Below are 20,564 nucleotides of genomic sequence, written 5' to 3'. Positions count from 1 at the left end.
TTAACACCTATTTTATACGTTCTATGGATGATGTACTGTATTCTTACAATGAGAAGCTGGTGGAAAGGTTATGAAAACCGTAAGGAAGCGACATGTGTAGCGCTGTAACATCCTCATCAAAGAATATCCACGGATAAGTGGGTCCCTTCAAACCCATGCTATTCAAGGGTCGACTGTACTTACTCTAGATTTCACTTAGTATTTTCAAGCACTTATAAAGCAAAAAGGCCGAATAGTTTTCAAGTAAGTGAATTTTATTTTTCTCTGACATTTCACAGTCAATTTCTACAAAAACTTCATTCTTCCTCAAAGGAATTCACATTTGGTAAATAAATTTCTACCCTAAAGAATTCATAGCAGGAAAAAGACTTCAATATACGCAAGAGAGTTACTTTTCTGTTGAAGGAATCATAGTAAAGTCAGACAATATGATAGTCAATAAAAAGCCATGAGTGTAATAAATTACAAATGTTATTAAACTCCGTTCCCATAACCAGTTCCATCAGCAGCTTTTTCTAGACGTTGTCTCACCCTTGCCAACAAAATCTGCCAAAAGTTTTCTTTAAGTGTCGGTCTGAACTCAGATTTGCTTCTCATTCTCAGAAAGTAGTAACCCTGCCCCAGTGCTTCATACCAGATCAAATCACGCCCGCTAAGACCATCACTACTTACAGCCTCGTGCAACCAACGGAGATCCTTCTGGTCTACTCCGAGCTTCCTTCATGTGCCGATCTGGCGTCTGGCCCCAAATGTCTGGGAGCCTCAGTGGACCTCTTCTTCCAAGAACTAACTTCCCTATTCGGCTTCATCTGCTTACAGCTCCACGAGGGAAAGAACACCCATGCAAACAGCCTACAGAGACTTCCCGCACGAAGTCACACGATGAGAAGAGCCAGGGACATGCTGCTCCCCCCTGCCACTCAGCAGTGCAGATCAATGGTGGCTTTCATCATCTTTCACCATAACAGGAAGGGAAATGCAAATCTTAATCTAGTAAAAAGAGTCCAAGAGGCTGATATCTCCACAGAGGGTTTTTCCGATGGAATAAATTTGGTTCTCAGCAAGCGTGTTCAGATTTTTGACACTCAGTAAGACTCATGACTGGCGCCCAGGCTGTTCTGAAGGCACCTGTCCCTGTATCTTTGCTGCCAAATACCGTCAGCCAGAAAGGAAGCTTCGTCGCATGGTGCACAGAGCAGAGCTGCCACAGTACCACACGGATTCCGGGGCGGCGAGGGGAGCGGGCCAAGAGGGGAATATTGAAAGGAGCTGAGAGTCTGCTTAAAGACACTTTTGTGGGGATTTTGAAACGCCTTCAGGAAACAAATGGCAGGTAACAATTCTGCACTGATCGGGAGAGTGCAGGGATTTTTGCCAAGCTATTTCTAAACTGGTCGTATCTAAGACATTCAAGTTTAGTGACAAAGTGTGGGCAATCCGATGCCTTGAAATTTAAAAACTCTGTGGACGGTTGTAACTACCAGGTAAAGGTGAGCATTAGCTTCTGGCCTTGGTGAAATTTTAAGAACATTTTTCCCTGCAGAAAATGTGAAGCTGGTCACACGGAATTTCTTACTAAGGTAATCTCTGTGGAGATTTTCAAGAGGATGAAATTTTTAAATGAGATTCCAATGAGATAAAAGTCTGAAATGGCACTACTTAGGAATCCTGTTTACCTCTCCCACGACGCTCCAAGAATTGGTCTCACCTGGAAATTGTTATCGCACCCTCCATTTCCAGATAAGCTTCAAATAACCAACCCCACACCTCTGGCTTTGCCACCAATATCCAGGGCACAAAGGAGACACAGAAGACTTCCCCGCAAGTGTTCCATGTCACCGTGACATGCGACAAATGCAAACCTGGGATAGGAAAACACAATCAGCACGAAGAGTGGTTTCCAATGTTTTGGGCACTTCAACACCAGGACCTCAGGATGGTTTTAATTCAAAGTTGATCAGCTTAGTAATCGCTCCTTTCCTCTTTTACAAAAATGAAAGGGGATAAAAAAGTGGCAGCAGAGAGTTAGCGTACATACATTCTCAGAAGCCACTAAGTTATCTTTTGAGATTTTCACACATACCCAGGTTGCATTGTTTCAAAAAGAGGCAGGGGTGGGGGTGGGAGCATACATTTCCAGAATCCTCCAACTCCCAACCAAGAGATGCTGGCCATGTCTACTTGTTTCAGAGTCGAAGTCAAAAAAGCAATTCAGCAATTACAATTCCAGATGGTACTGAACCCCTTCCATACTTTAAAAATCTGAAGTATTTTGCCTACCAGTTTAAGTGAGGAGAAATCTGGCTTGTGATTAAAGTGTAAGAGTTCACTCGTGCGACCCTCTCCCCTTGACTTTCCAGTTTAGGAAGACAGCGCGTCACGTGGCTCAGCGCGTGCGCCCTCGGCCCAACCTGCGCCCGCGGCACTTTAGTGTTTGCCCAGATGGCACGATGCCTTGGGGAACGCGAGCTCGCCTCCTCTTTCTGTCTGTGACTAAGACATTCGAGGGAAGCTCCACAAAGGGATCCTTCTGTCACCTACTCCCTGGCTTGACAGGTGACACTCCGTGTGCTCCTCCCTGTCACTGTACCCTTGTTCACAGTGTGTGGGATGGTGGGCGGTGACAGCTGCGACAGCCCCACACAACCATCTCTCCTGCTTTGCCCCGTGACCCATCTAAGCACCTGCAGGCTAAGGGAAGGGGACTCAGGGCATTCACAAGTCCTCGGGGACTCAGAGGAACAGAGCCGTATGTAAACTGTGCACAGACCACAGGTTAGGACAGCGGCCAGGTATTGGCATGTGGCTTCCTAAGTGAGCTGCCCAACAGTCGAAGTGTAGAAGGAAAAGCTCTTACATAAGCTGTGGGAGACAGGAGTAGAAACAGCCAAAGAGTTAAAAAGAACCACTCAAGTCACCGGAAAATATGCCTTCTGGGTTACATGTCTGGGTGGTCAGAAAACGCCTCCAGCTCACTGCCGGTGTGCCTAGAGCCCGAGGCTAAAGATGCCTGCAGCTTGGCCCAGGCCTGAGGAGCCCTGCTCTTGGTGGCCTCGATGAACAGCTGGGTCTGCTCCTTTAGCTGGTCTAGCTCCACCTGGGTCGCCTGGTTCTGCCGGATCAGCTCCTTGGTTTTCAGCGTGATCTCCAGCAGACCGGACTTGTGCAGCACGACCAGGGTATTCTGAAAGCGCCTGTGCTTGCTCTGCCGCTGCTCGGCGGCCAAGAGCTCGGGGCTGCGGCACAGGTGCTCGGCGGCCCACAGGGGCGAGCTGTAGCTGGCGGCCAGCGGCGACAGCGGGGAGCTGCTCTCGAAGCCGTGCAGCGTGCTGTCTGCCGCGCACACCGGGCTGGCGGGGGAAGCAAAGGTCAGGCTGGGGGCTTTAGCCACGTGGCTGCTGGACACCGGCTGAAGAGTCTGCGGGCTGCCACCTGCCACCAGAGAGGGCACGCCCTGCAGAGCGGAGTCCTCCGCAAGCTTGGCGCCCGGGGGTGCCGGCGCCGGGGGGCTGAGGGGCACGGCGCCAGGCTTGGTGGGCTCGCTGGAAGACAAGCTCGGCCCAAGTCTCTCGGTACAGACTTTCTTCTGCATCCCACTTTCTCCTCTCTCTTCTGGGCTGAGGGAAAGGCCCCTTTTGCCTGGGTGGGGGGCGATTTTGGTGTAAGAATTCAGAATGGGCAAGTAGTTCCTGGAGTCCGACTTCTTCTCGCCCGCGTGGCAGGGGCTCACGGGAGACGGCACCGGCGGATGGAGGAACAGGAGCTGCGGCTGCGCGGAGATCACTTCGAAGGACGGCTGGACGGTCCACGACTGGAGCTGGGAGGAGCTGCTGCCCTGCAAACAGAGGAGAGCAGCGCGCTGCGGTTACCTGCGGAAGGAGAGGCGCTGGAAGCTCCTGTAGGGGACAGGCTTCCCTCCGGTTCCAGGGAGCCCTTCTCAAGAGCAGGACCGGAAAAGGGGTCTGAAAATCCATCTGGGTCTGACATCAGCAGTTTGGGTCTTGTTTTTGTTTTGAACCTTTCTTAAGGGAAAACCGAAGGAACTCTTATTACTCTTACAAGCGTTATCCCGCAGAAAGAGAAACTGTAGGAAGGCGAAGTAACGACAGGGTGAAGGTCACAATGGAAGCAATGAACATACGGACAGTCTGAAGTCCTGACCGAAGTTAAAATGTGCTTATCTCAAGACAAGTGTGTCTTTACACCCAAGTCTGTCTTCATTTAGCTGTATCTCAGACCTTTCACCTGAAAATGACTTTTGATTTAAGAGGTACATATTGTCGTGGCCCGTTTTTAAGTCAGTGACGCCCGGTAACCAGAAAGCCATTCAAGACCACAGTGCTTATGTGGTGCTTACTCTGGGGGGGACACTGCACATGATGGTTTCTGTGGGTGCTCCCCTTTCATCTCCCTAGCGCCCATGTGGAGTTACTGTTTCTTCTCACAAATAAGAAATAGAGGCTCAGAAAGTGGAAATAGCTTGCTTTAAGCCTCTAAGCTACTAAGTGATGGAGCTAGGAATCCATCCTTGGTCTGACTCTAAAACCCATCCTAACCATTCACTACTCAGCTTTTGTTACGTTACCCCTTGATTATACATTTTTTTATTCCTAAAGTACTGATTCAGATGGAAGTCTAATAAAGAAGGGCATGGCTGTTTGTCCCCAATGTTTAAAAGCCAATCCAGTTCCAACTCGGTCCCAAAGATATGGGTGTAGATGAGGCTAGGAAGAGAGCACTCAATGAAGGTTCTTAACCCTGGTGGGGCCATTTATCTGAAGAAAGCTCTGGACTCTCTTCCTACATCTGCATACCATGTTGCACCCATGTCAGCTTCTTGGATGCCTCTTTAAGCCAAGTTCAACTATAGCTCATCTGCACAGAGGCTAGGATGACCCAGAAAATCCATTCTGGAGTCTGGCTGGGGTAATGTGCCTAAGCAAGCAGGGCCAGGCCTAGAAACCACACTTCCTTGTCACAGGTCCAAAATTAGAGGTCTTCTGAAGTAGAGATCAGCCTGGCCCACTTGGTCAGGAGCAAAACTTCAGGCTATCCCCCTAGTCACTTACGCCACAAGGACAAGACCTACGAGGCAAGCGGATCTAGAAACTGTGTAACTCACTACTCTCCCAAGATGATTTCAGTGGATGATTCTTCCTAATGCAGCTGTATGCTATCCGCATAGATACTTAGCTTATCTGATCTAATTATGAGATCTGACAATGTGTTATTCACACCGAAATCATCTGAGGGAACACGGGACAAGATTTTCGGCTTGGATAGGATCTCAGAATCATTTCACATAAAGCCTTCGTGTTAAAGATGAGCAAACAGACGTCCACGATGGTTAAGCAAGGATGTGCAAGATCTCATGGTCCGGGAGCAGAGAGGGAACCAGACCCTCACAAGAAAAATACCTAAAAGCAAGGAGCAAATATCAAGACATTACACAATATGCAGAGATTTTTTTTTTTTTTTTAAGTGTATGATTATTTTCATTTTGGGATGTGCTAGATTCAAGCATGTGTGAAAACACAAAACAAAACTCCTAGACTGTTCCTCTAGGTCAGCCTGCCCCGGAGCCTCCAAGCTCCTCATGGAGCCCAGCAGCCTTCCTTCCCAGCGGTCTTTGTCCTGAAGAATGCCGCTCTGTTGGAAAAGCCTACTCACTCCTCAACGGCGGGCTGCTCAGCCCTCGGGAGCTGCCAGCCGCGTCTACAACAAAGAAGGCACATAAACACAGACAGACACACGAGAAAGAGCGAGAAGGGAGCCGGAGAGGAAGGCGGGGAGGAAAAAAGCCAGGAGGAAAAAAAAAACCCAAGAAGTGAGTGGCACTGGGCGGGAGGCTGCCTGAACAATCTCTTGTGGGCTCCATCTCGTGCCTTTATTCCCTCTCTTTGCTTCAGTAAGGACAACTGCGCTCCCAGCTGAGATGTGATCTGCCAAGGAAAAAGCTTCAAAAATTCTTCGTTCTTTCCTCCAAGTCACTAGGTTGCCTTGGTGAAAATCAGTTTGTGTGCCTCTGTCATAATGAGGTAAACAGTTCCAATCTTAGGGTTTTCTGTCAGGCTCTCACCAGGTTCTTCCACCTAAGGTGGGAAGGTCAACCACACAAAGCCAGATTTCTGACTTCACCAGCCGCAAGCAGCCTCAGCAGTGGACCCACGCGAGAACTTCATACCCTTCAGAGCAAAGACGGGTAAGGTTCAATGTTCTTCAGCCAGGTTCATGTGACTGAATTCTCTGTTTCAAACACCGGGCTGAGCTGACATTTCCATTTCTAAATCTTCTTTTCTTCATATCCAGACAATAATCACATTATATGCACAGTTATGTAATCAAGCCCCAAACGGGGTACTTTCAATTCCACAACAATGCTGTGTGGCATCTACTGGGAAAGCCACAGCCAAACCGAAGAGCTGCTTTCTCACTGATGACACAACTTTGAGAGAACACGGAAATTGCCTCTACTGCTCCAACAAATCAAATCAATACATCCTACCTCTCTCAATTCAAGAGCAGCCCAAATTAAAAAGAGATTCTTTTGTTTCTACCCTCAACTCTGCCATATGTTAGAATGCACCGTGGAAGTTATGACATTTCTGCTTCGTTCCTTTATTTCTGGGGTCCCTCTGGACAAACCAGGAATACAGAAATAAAGCAGTCCTACTGTCTGGAAAATGGGAACACAGGTCACAATTACTGCAGTCCTCTGAAACCACTGTCCCCAGGACAGAAGCACACATCAGTGTGGTTCCCATGGTCTGCTTCTAAACTCTCTCCTTGACGGAGAGAAAAGAGGCACTGTACAGAGGGAGCTCAGAAACTTGAATGGGCAGACACATCAGGAGACAGCAGTCCTCCTCACCTGTTTGACCAGCACATTCTTCATGACGACCATTGGGGACAGCGCGGGGAAGGCACTGCCTGCGGTCTTGGAGTTCTGCCTTGGCCTGTCTTCCCGGCTCCAGCCTAAGGCACTCAGCATGTCCTCGGACTCCATCTGCTCTGCAGAGCTCAGACACTCTGAGCTCCCATCTGCTGGGCAGAAGAATGGTCAGTTCGCATAGGATCCAGGCTGGGGGCTCCTAAGCAGACCTTTCTAAGGAGTTAACGGATTTCTCGAAATGGAATGGAACATTTGTGATATACGTTTTTTGTGAATTTTTCTGGAAGGGTCTTTAGCTTTTATTGTAGTCTCAGTGGAATTCACACATGAACCCTCCTACCTCAAAAGATTATAAATCGCGACCCTAGGACAGCAGACTTCCTTTCTAAGTCTGTTACAGACAAAAGCTTGCATCAGTTAGGGTTTATGTGAAAGTAATTAAAGCCAGCTGACAGGAGAAACAGGGTGAAGGTTTCAAAGCTAGGTCATTACTTTCAAGAATCTGCTGCTGAGAGGGGAGGAACTGCGTGTGTGACCTGGGGCAGGATGAAGACCTTTAGAGGCTCTGGGCACCACAGGATAGAAGAATAAAGACAAAACCAGCCTGTAAACCTCAAAACTTACATCGATGCTGAAATGTAAAGAGCTCCATCCTAAATTTTCTCATTGCACAATTCTGGGTAAGTTCATCCAAGCTGAAATCTGAAATGTGTCTTTGTTTACCGCCCCTCCACCCAACACCTCCAACAAAGGGGGTGCTGGTGTCCTAAATGCACACTGAGTGCACCCTGGGGATCCGGCACAATGGGAGACAGAACAGCACTCTCTGGGGGAAAGCAAATGAGGGCGCCCCATGTGAAATCCATACAGAAGGGCCTTAATTAGCGACCTGCTGGAGTAAGCCGGGAGCCTGCTCTAACCCTGCGAGCGAGGAGCCTGGGGTACACTAAATGCTCATCAAGAATCGCAGAGTAATTGGGCTGAGGCAGGACGGAAATGTGACTATAATTCAAATGAGCTTAAGTGTCAACACTTGCATTTAATCAGAATGTCTAGAGATGTTTTCTAGAATTTACGGATGCTGGGGGCCTCCCTTCGATCCACTGAAGGACTGATCTGGCACCCAGGCAAGTGGATTTTCACAAGGCACAGGGATTCTGAGTGTGCACCTCTAGTGAAGAACCAGGGCCTGAGACAAAGGACCTCAGAAGCAAAATGCATGCGAGCGCATGAATCTTGTTGGTTTCTAAACGCTATTCTGCACAAAAAGAAAGACAGGGATCTGTGGAGAAACAGCTAAATTCAGTTCAAGTGGAAGTGGAAAGTACAAGATGAGCCTGGACATCTTATTGTCGCAGAAAGCCAGGAAGTGCTCAAACACAAATGCGGTCAAGTCAGAAAGACACAGAACCATCTAGAAAGGGCTCCCATTGGCCAAGTTTGGGACAATTATACAGGACTGACAGACTGAATTACAAGAGCATTCCGTGAATCCGCAGCAGTGCTCAAAGCGTCTACAGAAGTGTCTGTACTACTCTACAGAAGTGTGCCTGCTCCACAGAAGTGTCAGCCACTAAAATGTACAAAGAATGGTAAATCAGAGCACATTCTTTTTTAATTGTAACTTTTTCCCCCAAAGATTGTATTTATTTATTTGACACAGAGAGAGGCAGAGAGAGAGAGCACGTGCACAGGAACACAAGCAGGGGGAATGGGAGAGGGAGAAGCAGGCTCCCCACTGAGCAGGGAGCCCCATGTGGGGCTCGATCCCAGGACCCTGGGATCATGACCTGAGCCTAAAGGCAGATGCCTAATGACTGAGCCGCCCAGGTGCCCCTCAGATCACCATTTTTAAGCCAAAAATGTAGTACAGGATTTAGGCAAGCATCATCAGTGGTTGTTAAAACCACTGGTCAAGAGTTTTTGGGAAAGAGGACAGTCACACAGTGTCAAAGTATCATCCCATAAACTATGTACTAATTACAAAGAAAAAAGGTACTTTTGCAATAAAGCTATCTCATATAAGCTTACAAACGACCTTAACCACGTGATCAGCCAGGGCATCACCAAAACAGACAAACTCAGGAGTCTCATTATGTGCTACGGGAATGATGTAACATCAAAAGTGCAGTATTCTGGTAAAAACAAAATGTTTATCCTGACTCTAATAATGGGGAGACTATCAGAAAAATCCAGAGAGTGAGACATTCTACAGAACAACATGCCTAATTCATTCAAGTATGTCACTGGCATTAAAGAAAACAAAGGGACAAAGGGGAGGAAGGAAAAGGCGAGGAAAGGTGAGGACGTTGTTCTAGACTAAATCAGACTAAAAAGGACAACTAAAATGCACAATACTTAATTGGATCCTGGATCCAAAACAAACAAATCGACAAAAAGACAAACAGTTACAAAGGACATTATGGGGACAATAGGGAAAATCTGAATATGGATTATGGCTAATTAATAACTTATATCGAGTGAAAACTCTTGGTTAGGACCCTGATGCTAGAATTATTGCAGAAGAATGCTACTATTTTAAGAGATTGGTACTGAAGTATATTTGTTTATATATAGATATATACGGTACGAACAGGAGGTATTATGTGTATAGAGACATACAGCAATATGGCAAAATGCTATCCCTCAGTGGATCTGAATGAGACATCTGTGATGGTCATTCCATTTTGTGTACATTCGAAATTTTTCAAAACACAAAGTTGGGAGAATAATTCAAATGGGAAAAACTACCTAGGATTTACAAATCCCATCACGCTCCAAGGTACTCTGAACGGTAACTGGCGCTGATGAACTCACTCCCTGGCAGTGGCCCAGGAGAGACCAGAGGTACATACGAGGCTGCTCTCTTTTTTTTTTTAAGATTTTATATATTTATTTGACAGAGAGAGAGAGATGACAAGTAGGTAGAGAGGCAGGCGGGGGGCGGGGAGGCAGGCTCCCTACTGAGCAGGGTCCTGGGCTCGATCCCAGGACCCCGAGATCATGGCCTGAGCCGAAGACAGAGGCTTAACCCACTGAGCCACCCAGGTGCCCCAACATAATGCTTCTTAAAGCACTCTGACATAGAGAATTAGGCAACTATCAGGAAAACCATCCAGACTTTGGGACACACTACAAAACATGTGACCTGACAAAGCTGAGGCTGTTGGAAGGCATACCGAAACGTGAACATCCTGGCACTAATCGGTGGTAGGATTACGGATAATGTTTAGTTTCTTCTCTGTGTGTTCCTGAATTTCAAAGCTCCTACAATGAGCATGTATGACCTTCAGGATGTGAAAAATGAACGTGATAGTAAAAGGAAAAAAAAGAGACATTAGGCCTACAATGTTTCCTAAACCGGTCTGATCACAGAAATCACCAGAGACGTGTGTAAAAAGCAACAGAACCCACTTTTCAGGGCCCTCCCACCAACCTTCACTATCATGATCTCCAGGAGGGGAGTCTGGTGATCAGTAAATTCTCCCTCAGAGAATGAACCCTGCCCACATCTTGGTCTCAGACTTCTAGGTTCCAGAACTGTGAGATGACAAATGTGCTGTTCCAGCCATCCGGTTTGTGGACTGTTATGGCCATCCTAGGGAACGTGTACACCACCCTAACCAATAAAGGTCTGGCTGCAATAACCTTAGCTTACTCACAGCAATACTGTGATCATTCAGATAACAGGAACTGCACACGTATTCACGTGCCCACCCCAACTTCAACCCTAATCTTAGCCCGGGCCCTGATGAGTTTGGGTCAAAGGTCAGTATATAAGGAATGCCAAAGCAAGGGAATCTTGTGGCTCTCTTATAGAGCACCAAAAAGTGTAGAGAGCCACACCAATTGTAGGTTTCTTTTTTTAATTTTTTAAAAAGATTTTATTCATTTATTTTATTTATTTATTCTTATTAACATATAATGTGTTATTTGTTTTAGGAGTACAGGTCTGTGATTCAACAGTCTTACACAATTTATTTTAGAGAGAGAGCACTTGAGGGAGGGAGAGCACAAGCAGCGGGGAGGGGCAGAGGGGAGAGGGAGAAGCAGACTCCCTGTTGAGCAGGAAGCCCAATGCGGGACTTGATCCTAGGACCCTGGGATCATGACCCAAGCTGAAGGCAGATACTTAACCCACTGAGCCACCCCAGCGCCCACCCCATGTAGGTTTTAGTCCCCACACAATATTTTCACTCCAGTGTAGCAACTGTGAGCCTCTCAGCCAATGTTTACTCCCCATCACTGACTACTCCTGATCAATTACTGAATGAACAGATGAACAGATGAGGTGGATTTGGCTGACATTAACCTAAAGAATTCATCAGAGGGGCAACTGGGTGGCTCAGTGGGTTAAGCCTCTGCCTTTGGCTCAGGTCATGATCTCAGGGTCCTGGGATCAAGCAGGGAACCTGCTTCCCCTCTCTCTCTGTGCCTGCCGCTCTGCCTACTTGTGATCTTTGTCAAATAAATAAACAAAATCTTTAAAAAAAAAAAAAAAAAGAATTTCATCAGAGTGGGCCACTTAAGTACTTTCAGCAACAGTGCTGAAAGGTAGGGCATCTGGAGTCACACAGCCCTGGATTCAAATTCCAGCTCTACCGCTGACCAGTTGCCTGATCTTGGAAATGATACAATCCTTTTTTAACAACATTTAAAAAAAATTTTTAAAAGATGTGCTTATTTATTATAAAGAGAGAGTGCGTGCACGCGCACGTGAGCAGGGGAAGCAGCAGAGGGAAAGGGACAAGCAAACTCTGTACAAGGGGAGCCTGAGGCGGGGCCTGACGCACGGCTCAATCCCATGACCCTCGATCATGACTCGAGCCGAAATCAAGAGTGGGACATTTATACGACTGAGCCACCCAGGCGCCCCGGAAATCAAGTAGTCTTTCTATGCCTCAATTTCCTCATCTGTAAAATGGGGAACGTTAACAGTCACTTTCTTACAGGACAGTCGGTCTGAGTTATTTTATGTGAACTACTTAACACGGTCCATGCCACAGTGTGCCGTGGCTGGGTCCCACCAGCTCACATGGACTAAGACTATACATCTTCTCTAATTCCCCCAATCTTCCCATCCCCACATTTGGTAACATCGTATTAGTAGCTTGAAATTAATTGGTCCTGGTGAGATGTATGCACCATGGAAACTGGCAAACTTGCCAGCCAACCACTGGTTACACAGAACTCATACGGTAAATTCTATATAAATGTTAACATGATTATTATTACTCGATAGATATTCCAACTCCCTTGGGAGTTTGAAAAGGCATTCTGCTAATTAAATAAGTAATACTGATGAGATTCCTTTAGCAACTGATGACCTCCGGGGAATCCGGACGTACCTGGGTGGTGGTGATCAGTATGTTAACAAGAATCTCAGATGAGTCTTCTGATGAGTCAAGCCTCAGAAACAATGCTGAGAGAGAATAAAAACCCAAAGGGCTAATAAGCAGGCCCTCCTTCCCTGGACTGTCCTTATTCTAATCCTTCGATTAGGCTGGTACTCTGTTCCTCTCTGAGCAACAATCTATTTTTAATTTGGCTTCGCATGCAGCATGCCTACAGGGAGAAAACACACCAATCTAGGGATGAGAGAGTTCTAATTTTCCTAACAGCTGCATTTTGCACTATAAATTAATAAATCAACAAGATGGATTGATGAGTCTCTGCGAAGCTGAGTAACATAAATCTTCCTCTAGGAGAGGGCGCTACTCTCAGCACGCCCACCCAGCCAGGAGTCCCTGGCATCACCTCGCTGCGTCCTCTCGGCCAAAGATGCTGATACACTCAAGCCATATTTAAGCCATTATCCTCAAACCTGGAAGTAACAGGGCCCGGCACAAAATTAAAAGATTCGCTGTGCAGGCAGCTAGCCCTTTCACATAAGGTTTAAAACAAACTAGTAAGGAAACCTGAAAATCATTCTACTTGCTGGTCTCGAATAGAGTCTCCAGTTTGGAACTGTACTGGGGGGTCTCTTAGTTCAAATACAAAAATGCACAGATCCTGGCAGGGGTGGGTTGTGGGGGGAAATGTTCTTAAACATGGCAAAATTGGGACGCCTGGGTGGCTCAGTTGGTTAAGCAGCTGCCTTCAGCTCAGGTCATGATCCCAGCGTCCTGGGATCGAGTCCCACATCGGGCTCCTTGCTCGGCAGGGAGCCTGCTTCTCCCTCTGCCTCTGCCTGCCTCTCTGTCTGCCTGTGCTCACTCTCTCCCTCTCTCTCTGACAAATAAATAAATAAAATCTTTAAAAAAAAAAAAAAAAAAAACATGGCAAAATTACTTTCTTACTGAAAACAAGTTACCTAAAATTATATACTATTTCTGTTTCATTTGCTACTGGTGACCCCATGCAGCAGTCTTTTCTTCCAGCAATGTAGCTGTTCCTCTGGAAAAGGAGCTAAGCCAACAGAATTGTAGTTAAGTATTTTTTTCCCCAGTAACCACTTGCAACAGTTGGACATGGAAGATTTAAAGTTGAGAGTCTGAGTTGAAAAAAGATGGCAGATCGTTCCTTCAAAAACGAACCCCCGGTGACTCGGACGGCAGCCCACAACACGGGCACCAGAATTACCATTTAAAGACGTAAGACAGTTAGATATCCTATACATGAAAGCTTCCCATATTTATCACACAAATTTCAGGGAGGACATTTTTAGGAGGAGTTTTAGGCAAATCATTCACTGTGATGTGGAAGGAAGAAGGTATTTTTAACCTGAAAATCCGGAGTCCTTATCTGACTCAGCAACCGCCATGCCGTGTTGACGAGCTGCCTTCTTCATCTCTGTGCCTTTGCCCAGTCTGGCCGAGAGTCTTCTGGGGCTCTCCCTGGACGGGTTTTTCCTCTCCATGTTTTACTGGGCTGGAACTGGATTCATCAGCCCTCCTTTCAACTGGATTGCCCTGGGGAAAACAACAATTATGTCAGAAGACAGTGCCTGGAGAGGGGACACAGGTGATCCTGCTGGTGAGGAAAGCGAGGGCAGAGAACACTGGCCTTGCTCACTTCCTCCGTATTTTCTCAGAGGCCTCCGCTTACCCAGGCTTCAAGACTGCTGCACAGGAGAATGGTTTCCACCCAAAAGGAGGTTCACTGTCCTCTCCTGCCCTCAAATTCCATTACAAATTCAGGGCACGCAAACCACGCTCAGTGGAAGCTTTGTAAACTGCTAACAAAGACACACTTGATTAGGCTTTTTGGAAGGGGTAACTCCCCCTGCTCCCCGAGGAAGGGAGGAGAGGTGATGCCCATCTTGGACAAGGCTTGCCTTCCCAGCATGCACCAGCAGGCCCCAGACAGCAGAGTTGTCTTCACTTCTTTGGATGAGGTACTGAACACAACTCTTCATATGTGCAGGCTACGTTTTGGCTTAAAAAGAACTTTTCTGCACAAGTAAGACCACGTATAATAGTGCTTTGATTCCATACAAGTCCACACGCAACGTTACTGCTGTAAATGTCCTCCTCCATTGCTCCTCCATTTTACAGAAAAGGAAATTGAGGCTCAGGGTAAGGGGCACTCATTTAGAAAGTTAATCTATCCAGCGCCCGCTATGACGCAGGCCTTGTGCTAGGACCAATACCAAGTGCACACAAGAGACATGGTTAGTACCTTGCTGAAACTTACGATCTAGAGAGTCAGACAGACACTAATCAAGTAATCATACAATTATTTATTCACTTAAAAAAATTTTTTTTTAGATTTTTTAAAAGATTTTATTTATTTCTTTGACAGAAAGAGATCACAAGTAGGCAGAGAGGCAGGCAGAGAGAGAGGAGGAAGCAGGCTCTCCGATGAGCAGAAAGCCCAATGCCGGGCTCGATCCCAGGACTCCGAGATCATGACCTGAGCCGAAGGCAGAGGCTTAACCCACTGAGCCAGGTGCCCCTATTTAATCACTTTAAAAAAAAGATATTATTTATTTATTCTGAGAGAGAGAGAGATCATGAGTGGGGGTGGGGAAGGGGCAGAGGGAGAAGCAGGCTCTCTGCTGAGCAGCTGAGCAGGGAGCTCGGTGTGGGACTCAATTCCAGGACTCCAGGATCATGATCTGAGCTGAAGGTAGACATTTAACTAACTGAGCCACCCAGGAGCTCCCCTAAATCACTATTTTTGGTAACAGCTATAAAGAGGTGGGGCTAAAAGCGGTTGGGGGCAGGGCAGGGGGTACTGGGCAAGGGAAGGATTTCCTGAGGAAGTGATGTGTAGCTGGGATCCAGAGGAGTTAGCCAGGGATCCGGCTGTGAAGGCCCTAAAGGAGCAAAGAATCTGACACATTCAAAGAGCTGAGAGAACAGGGAGGCCAGAGCATGGCGCAGGGGGTAGAAGGCCATGCACCTGCACCTAGAGGAAGCGGTGGGGGCCAGGCAGGCAGTGCCTTATAACCCATGGTGGAGCAGCATTTTCAAAGCATTCTGGATGCTGGACTGAGGTTAAAGTGGAGAGAGGCAAGAGAGGCTCTGAGATCATGCAGATACTACCCCAGAAGCCCTGGGGAATAAAAGCGGTGGCAGTGGTCAAAGGACAGAAGGGAACAGACTGGAGATAGATTTAGAAAGACTTGGTGGGGCTCGGTGACTGCATGTTGGGAGGTAGACGGTGGGACCATTTCCTAGGCTAGGCAGCCCAGGAAGGGCGCAGAGGGACTCGGTGGCGTGGCTAGGGCAGTCCAATCTTGGCCATGTAGACAGAAGTGGCTGTGTCATCCAAGTGGAGAGGGTGCGGAAGCTGTCACATGTGCAAGTTGGGAGCCCAGAGAAGCTAAAGAAGCCTAGACTTGGCCCAGTGACACACAAGTCGACAGCATATCCAGACCTGGCTAACAGTGCAAGGAATGAGACAAATGAACCCTTCAGAAGGCTGGCAGAGGCTGAGAACATTCCAGATATTTTAACAAGGCCATCTGCGTCCCCGTGGAATGGCAGTGATAAGGATGGCATGGTAAGAACACAAAGGTTATTGGGGGGATAAAGAAAAGAGGGAAAATGGCAATGACGGTGACAAATGGGTAGGCGCTATGGTCTGAATGTTTGTGTGTGGTCCCTCCCTCGCGCCTCCCTCCCTCGCCCCAATTCGTATGCTGAAATCCTAACCACCACCATCCCCAGAGGATGGTAGTAGGAGGTGGGGCCTTTGGGAGGTGCTTTAAAGAGCACAGTGGAGGCCTCCGGAATGGGGTGAGTGCATTATAAAGGCGACACCAGAGAAACCCCTTGCCCCTTCCACCACAGGACAGCAAACACTCTGTGACCCAGAACATGACTGTGCTGGCCCCCCGACTTTGGACTTCCAGCTTCTAGAACTGTGAGAAATACATTTTTCTTGTTTGTAAGCTACCCAGTCTGTGCAGTTTTTTTTACCGCAGCATGAATGGACAAATACTAGGTCCAAGCAACGCCTGGTGAGGCTCTAAACCACAGTGCCCTTGCGCCTCCATCCATCTGTCCTTCTGAGTGGAGAGGAACACGAGCTCCCTGCCAAAGGGCACTGTATCTGGAATATCCTAAAATGTCAAGTCTGAACACTTCTCTAGCAGAGGATACAGTGAAGAACATCACCTACACCAGAAGCAGAGGAGCGGGTCAAGATAAAATTAAAGACAAGGATGTTTATAAGCTTCCTGGAGCAACCCTCTTGCTCCTACTTTTTTGCATGCATGCAGACTAAAGGGAACTTATCTGAATGAGACTCAATTTTAAGCACAACTCCAAGTAAAAATTATTTTGTATCCTATCTAACTCACTCACGGGGACCGGCTTCCCCCATTCAATCCATGTCATACCAAGTACTCTTGGTCACAAGTGAAGTCCCATGTGCATAAAAGAGAAATGATGACACTGTTCCCCCCTTGCACAACACAATGGAAAAGCAGTGTCTCTACTGCATGGCTATGAAATTGGACAGCATGAATAAACCAGTTAAAAAGGAAACCAAGGGGCACGCGGGTGGCTCAGTCATTAAGCGGCTGCCTTCAGCTCAGGTCATGAACCCAGTGTCTGGGATGGAGCTCTGCATAGGGCTCTCTGCTCAGCAGGAAGCCTTCTTCTCCCTCCCCACTCTCCTGCTTGTGTTCCCTCTCCTGCTGTGTCTCTCTCTGTCAAATAAATAAATAAAATCTTTAAAAAAATTTTTTTAAATGAAAAAGTAAAAAATTTAAAAAAGTAAAAAAATAGTAAAAAAAGTAAAAAAGTAGAAAAATAGTAAAAAAAAGTTTAAAAAAAAGTAAAAAATAAATAAAAAGGAGACCAAAATGTAGAACTGTATGTTTCATTAAATCAGGAACCTTTTGAATGGAACCCAGCAAATGTGCATAGTTTAATTTTCCTGAAGTAATTCCACTGAAAGGGATCAGGAAGCTTCTTCAAAATGGACGGAGCTGTAGCTTGTGGATGGGCCATCAGCCTTCCAGAAGTCTGACCCTGCCCTTAGATCAGGAAGATAGCTCGTGTGTGTTGCATCTAATTGAGGGTTTGGCAAGGTTTTTACATTACCTTACTAGATATGAACTATTTTACAGGTATTTTAGATAAAGCATCCCAATTTAGTCTACAGTCCTTTTGGTAAGACAACCAAAAAGTCTTGCTCCTGTTATGCAAGTGTGGCCAACAGAACTTCAGAAGATACACAGGAATTTTCTGGCTCATTGAGAAGTTGCATACTTGTGGAATCAAAACGCAAACGCTGACTAATAGGTTAAAAGGAGAACAGACGCAAAAATGTTAAATCCTAGAGAAGTGGTAGCAGTTGGAAATAAAGAATGCATAACCCACCTTGGAAAAGCAAATGGACTGCTTTGGATATGAAAGTGACTAAAAATGTGAAAGCCGGCTGTCCAAAGCAAAGTTCCTTTTTTTTTCTTTTAGCAAAGTTCTTTTGAAGCAACAGAAAGCCTTGGTGTCTGAGGAAGGTGAGATGGACTATGAAGGGCTACATTACCCCTCCGTGACCTGGCTTCTCTGAGAGGAGAGGCACCACCGTCCTGGGAGTGGCACAGAGAAGTCCGTGAACAGACCTGCTCACCATTCGAGGCCCAGGAGAGAGAAGAGCGCCCAGTGATGGCAGTTAGCCCCCTGCTCTCAAACCCAGAGCCTTGCAAGTGGCACTTTGAAAACCTCAAGATTTTTTTTTCCTCCTCAATATTATTTTACAATCAAGGCAGATGCTCCTAAGCAGACTAGCGGTGGAAATTGGGTTACTCAGCTCTTACCCACCATGCCATGTCCTGCTTCCTGGCACAGACTGGAAACCACTAACACTGCTTCACAAACATCTGAGATCCTCACATGCCTCACTCTCCATGGAAAGGACTTCCAGCTTAAGTTCCCCCAGACTGTCAGAATCAACCTAGCTGGGCCTCTCCTAGGTGCATATGTGACACATTGTCCAAAACGTTCCCAGGGGGAATAGGACACATAAAACTCATAATGGAAAGTGAATCAATAAATATAGAAGTTTATACAAATAGGTATAACATAAAATTCTAACTAGCGCTCTCTAGCACTTGGCTTATTTCTGCACCCCAGACCAGTCATCTGTCTCCTCAACCTCGAGTTGTTTTTCATCTTTGCAACCTCAACCCCCCACAACTAATGTGTGAGGTGCCCAACAGAATAATACATTCCAGCAAGTCTTCTGTCCTGCCGAGCCCCGCTGACAGCCTCCTCGAAATACCCCAACAGCTTGAAGGTCACGACTGTGCGTTTCCAAACACCATAGTCATCTCATGACTTGACTTCCAGGTCTGGTCTCCTGGGGGAAACAGGTACCTCATTTGCCCCTTATTCTAAGGGGAAACCTCAGGGATAAGTCCACCAACCGAATTAAAGGCTGTCTAATCCAGAAACAATCTTTACAGAGATTTAGACTTATAATAAAAGGGGGAACCAAGGTTTACAAGGAAAGGATCTGAAATGCTGCTCTCAGATCTTTCCTTTTATAGACACTTGGCAACTTTCCCAAGAGCTCAAGTTCCCCTTTAAAAACGTATCACATGGAGAACATGCGTGCATGGACGGAGGTGTGAGGTGAAACTCAAGCAGAGACTTAAATATGAAAAAAGCACAAGGCCGTAGAAATTAAGACCTTACCACCCAGAAAATCATGAGTAAACCCAGTTATAATTAGAAATAACATTACTAGGCTTTTCCTTGAAGTTACTTTGTCTTCGTCTCCATGTGGGAGATACCATTCTGGGGAAATGTCTGTGTGCTTTAACAGAGGGAAGACACCCTCCCCCACACACCGAAATCTCAAATACTCATTTTCCCCTTTGCATCCATTTCCATTCTCCAACTCGGCTGCAAATTTATGTCAAAGATCCTGAACCCCGATTCCATACAATGTCCTCTGTCTGGAACCAGATAGGGCTCCTTCCATTCTCCTCTTTCAAAGAAGAGATAAGATGAGCGAAATTCTCCAGATCGCCAGCTTCCAGAAGGGTTCACAGTAACCGTGCCCACCTCCCCATTCGCACCAGCCCACGCTGCATCTGTGCCAGGCAGCAGGAGCACGCTCCAGGCATCCACCAGCCTGCCAGCTCAGCAGGGCAGAACTGGGCAGACCCTACGACCGTGCTGTGACTGGCACACCACCAGACTCCCAGGGCAAACGCCCAGGCAATGTGTACTGCCAGGACTTGGGCAATCACGGGGAGCCTGGCTGCGGCCTGGGCCCTGGGCCTGGATCAGAACTCCCCGAAACCCACCCACTAACCACTAACTCCTTACTTGGCACTGCGCACCTTCTCCCCCACCTCCCCACGTCCCGGCACCATCTCTGGCAAGCTGGCCCACCCAGGAGAAACCACCAGCCAGCCAAATGGGTGACATCAGGTCTCTGCAAAAGACCGCACACCTGCGTCCCGGGCCCAGGACGGGGCACTATGTCCACCCGCTAACTGGAGGTCCAGGACCCTCACCGGGTAACAGCCCCGCTCCCATTCACCTGCCCGTTCCCTGCCCCTCTGCTCAGAGCCCTGCAGGCCTGCGGGCTTTCCGCCGCTGCCTGGACGCCCAGGAGGGCTAGACCCGGGCCCACCCGCCCTGACTGGGTACCCTACTCGCTGCCCATGCAAGTCCCCTCCCCACACACAGCCCCCAGTGTCCCGCCATCCCCTCTCCCACGCAGCCGCGCCCCTCGCAGCAAAAGCTACCAACTAAAAGGGAAACAGACGCACCGCCTCCTGCTCCCACCATTTGGCCCTCTGTCCCCCGAAAGTCCCGTCCTCGCTCTTGCCTACGTCGCTTCCCTTTTCTCCCCTACTCCTGCCTCCTTTCCCCACGCTCCCTGCACGAACCTTCGGCCCCCAGACCCAGCCCTCCCTCTCTCACCTAGGGCCGAGGTCGCCTCTTCACGACCGGCCCAGCGGGTCAAGCGGCGCATGCGCGAGCCCGGCCCCGCGGCTCCATGACAACCCCGTCCGCGCCGGGTCTCAAGCTATTCCCCACCAGCTCCCGCCTCCCGCCCATTTCTCCTCCCTCCGCCTCCGCGGCGGCGTTCTCCGGCCACGTGACTCGACTCGGAGGACCTGGCACCATGGAGACTGTCGAGGTTCTCCTAGAAGGGCCCCCCCAACCGGAAGGCGAGGCGGGTACGCCTCCCAGGGAATCGCGGACATCCCTAAGAGGCCTGAGCTCTCTTCGCGGAAGGCGGGCGTCTCTATGGT

At 47.8% G+C, this 20,564-nt stretch overlaps 1 protein-coding gene across 2 annotated transcripts; it reads right to left on the bottom strand.

Moving 5' to 3' along the window:
• Positions 1-233: 233 nt before the first annotated feature.
• CIPC (CLOCK interacting pacemaker) lies at positions 234-20,314 on the bottom strand. 2 transcript variants are annotated; one of them, XM_044230111.1, is made up of 4 exons: positions 20,230-20,314; positions 13,616-13,803; positions 6,872-7,041; positions 234-3,835 (listed from the first exon to the last, which is right to left on the bottom strand). In XM_044230111.1, exons 2-4 carry the CDS (start codon positions 13,749-13,751, stop codon positions 2,939-2,941), a joined length of 1,203 nt encoding a protein of 400 aa, XP_044086046.1. In that variant the 5' UTR covers positions 13,752-13,803; positions 20,230-20,314; the 3' UTR covers positions 234-2,938. The 2 variants fall into 2 exon arrangements, with proteins under 2 accessions (XP_044086046.1, XP_044086047.1); XM_044230112.1 differs by lacking the exon at positions 20,230-20,314 and adding an exon at positions 13,940-13,974.
• Between the last annotated feature and the right edge of the window lie 250 nt (positions 20,315-20,564).

The sequence above is a fragment of the Neovison vison genome, chromosome 13 (genome assembly GCF_020171115.1).
Source record: "Neovison vison isolate M4711 chromosome 13, ASM_NN_V1, whole genome shotgun sequence".
NCBI classification, from domain to species: domain Eukaryota; kingdom Metazoa; phylum Chordata; class Mammalia; order Carnivora; family Mustelidae; genus Neogale; species Neogale vison.
Note: the sequence above shows the minus strand (reverse complement) of the source record. Positions and strands in the feature narration are given on the sequence as shown.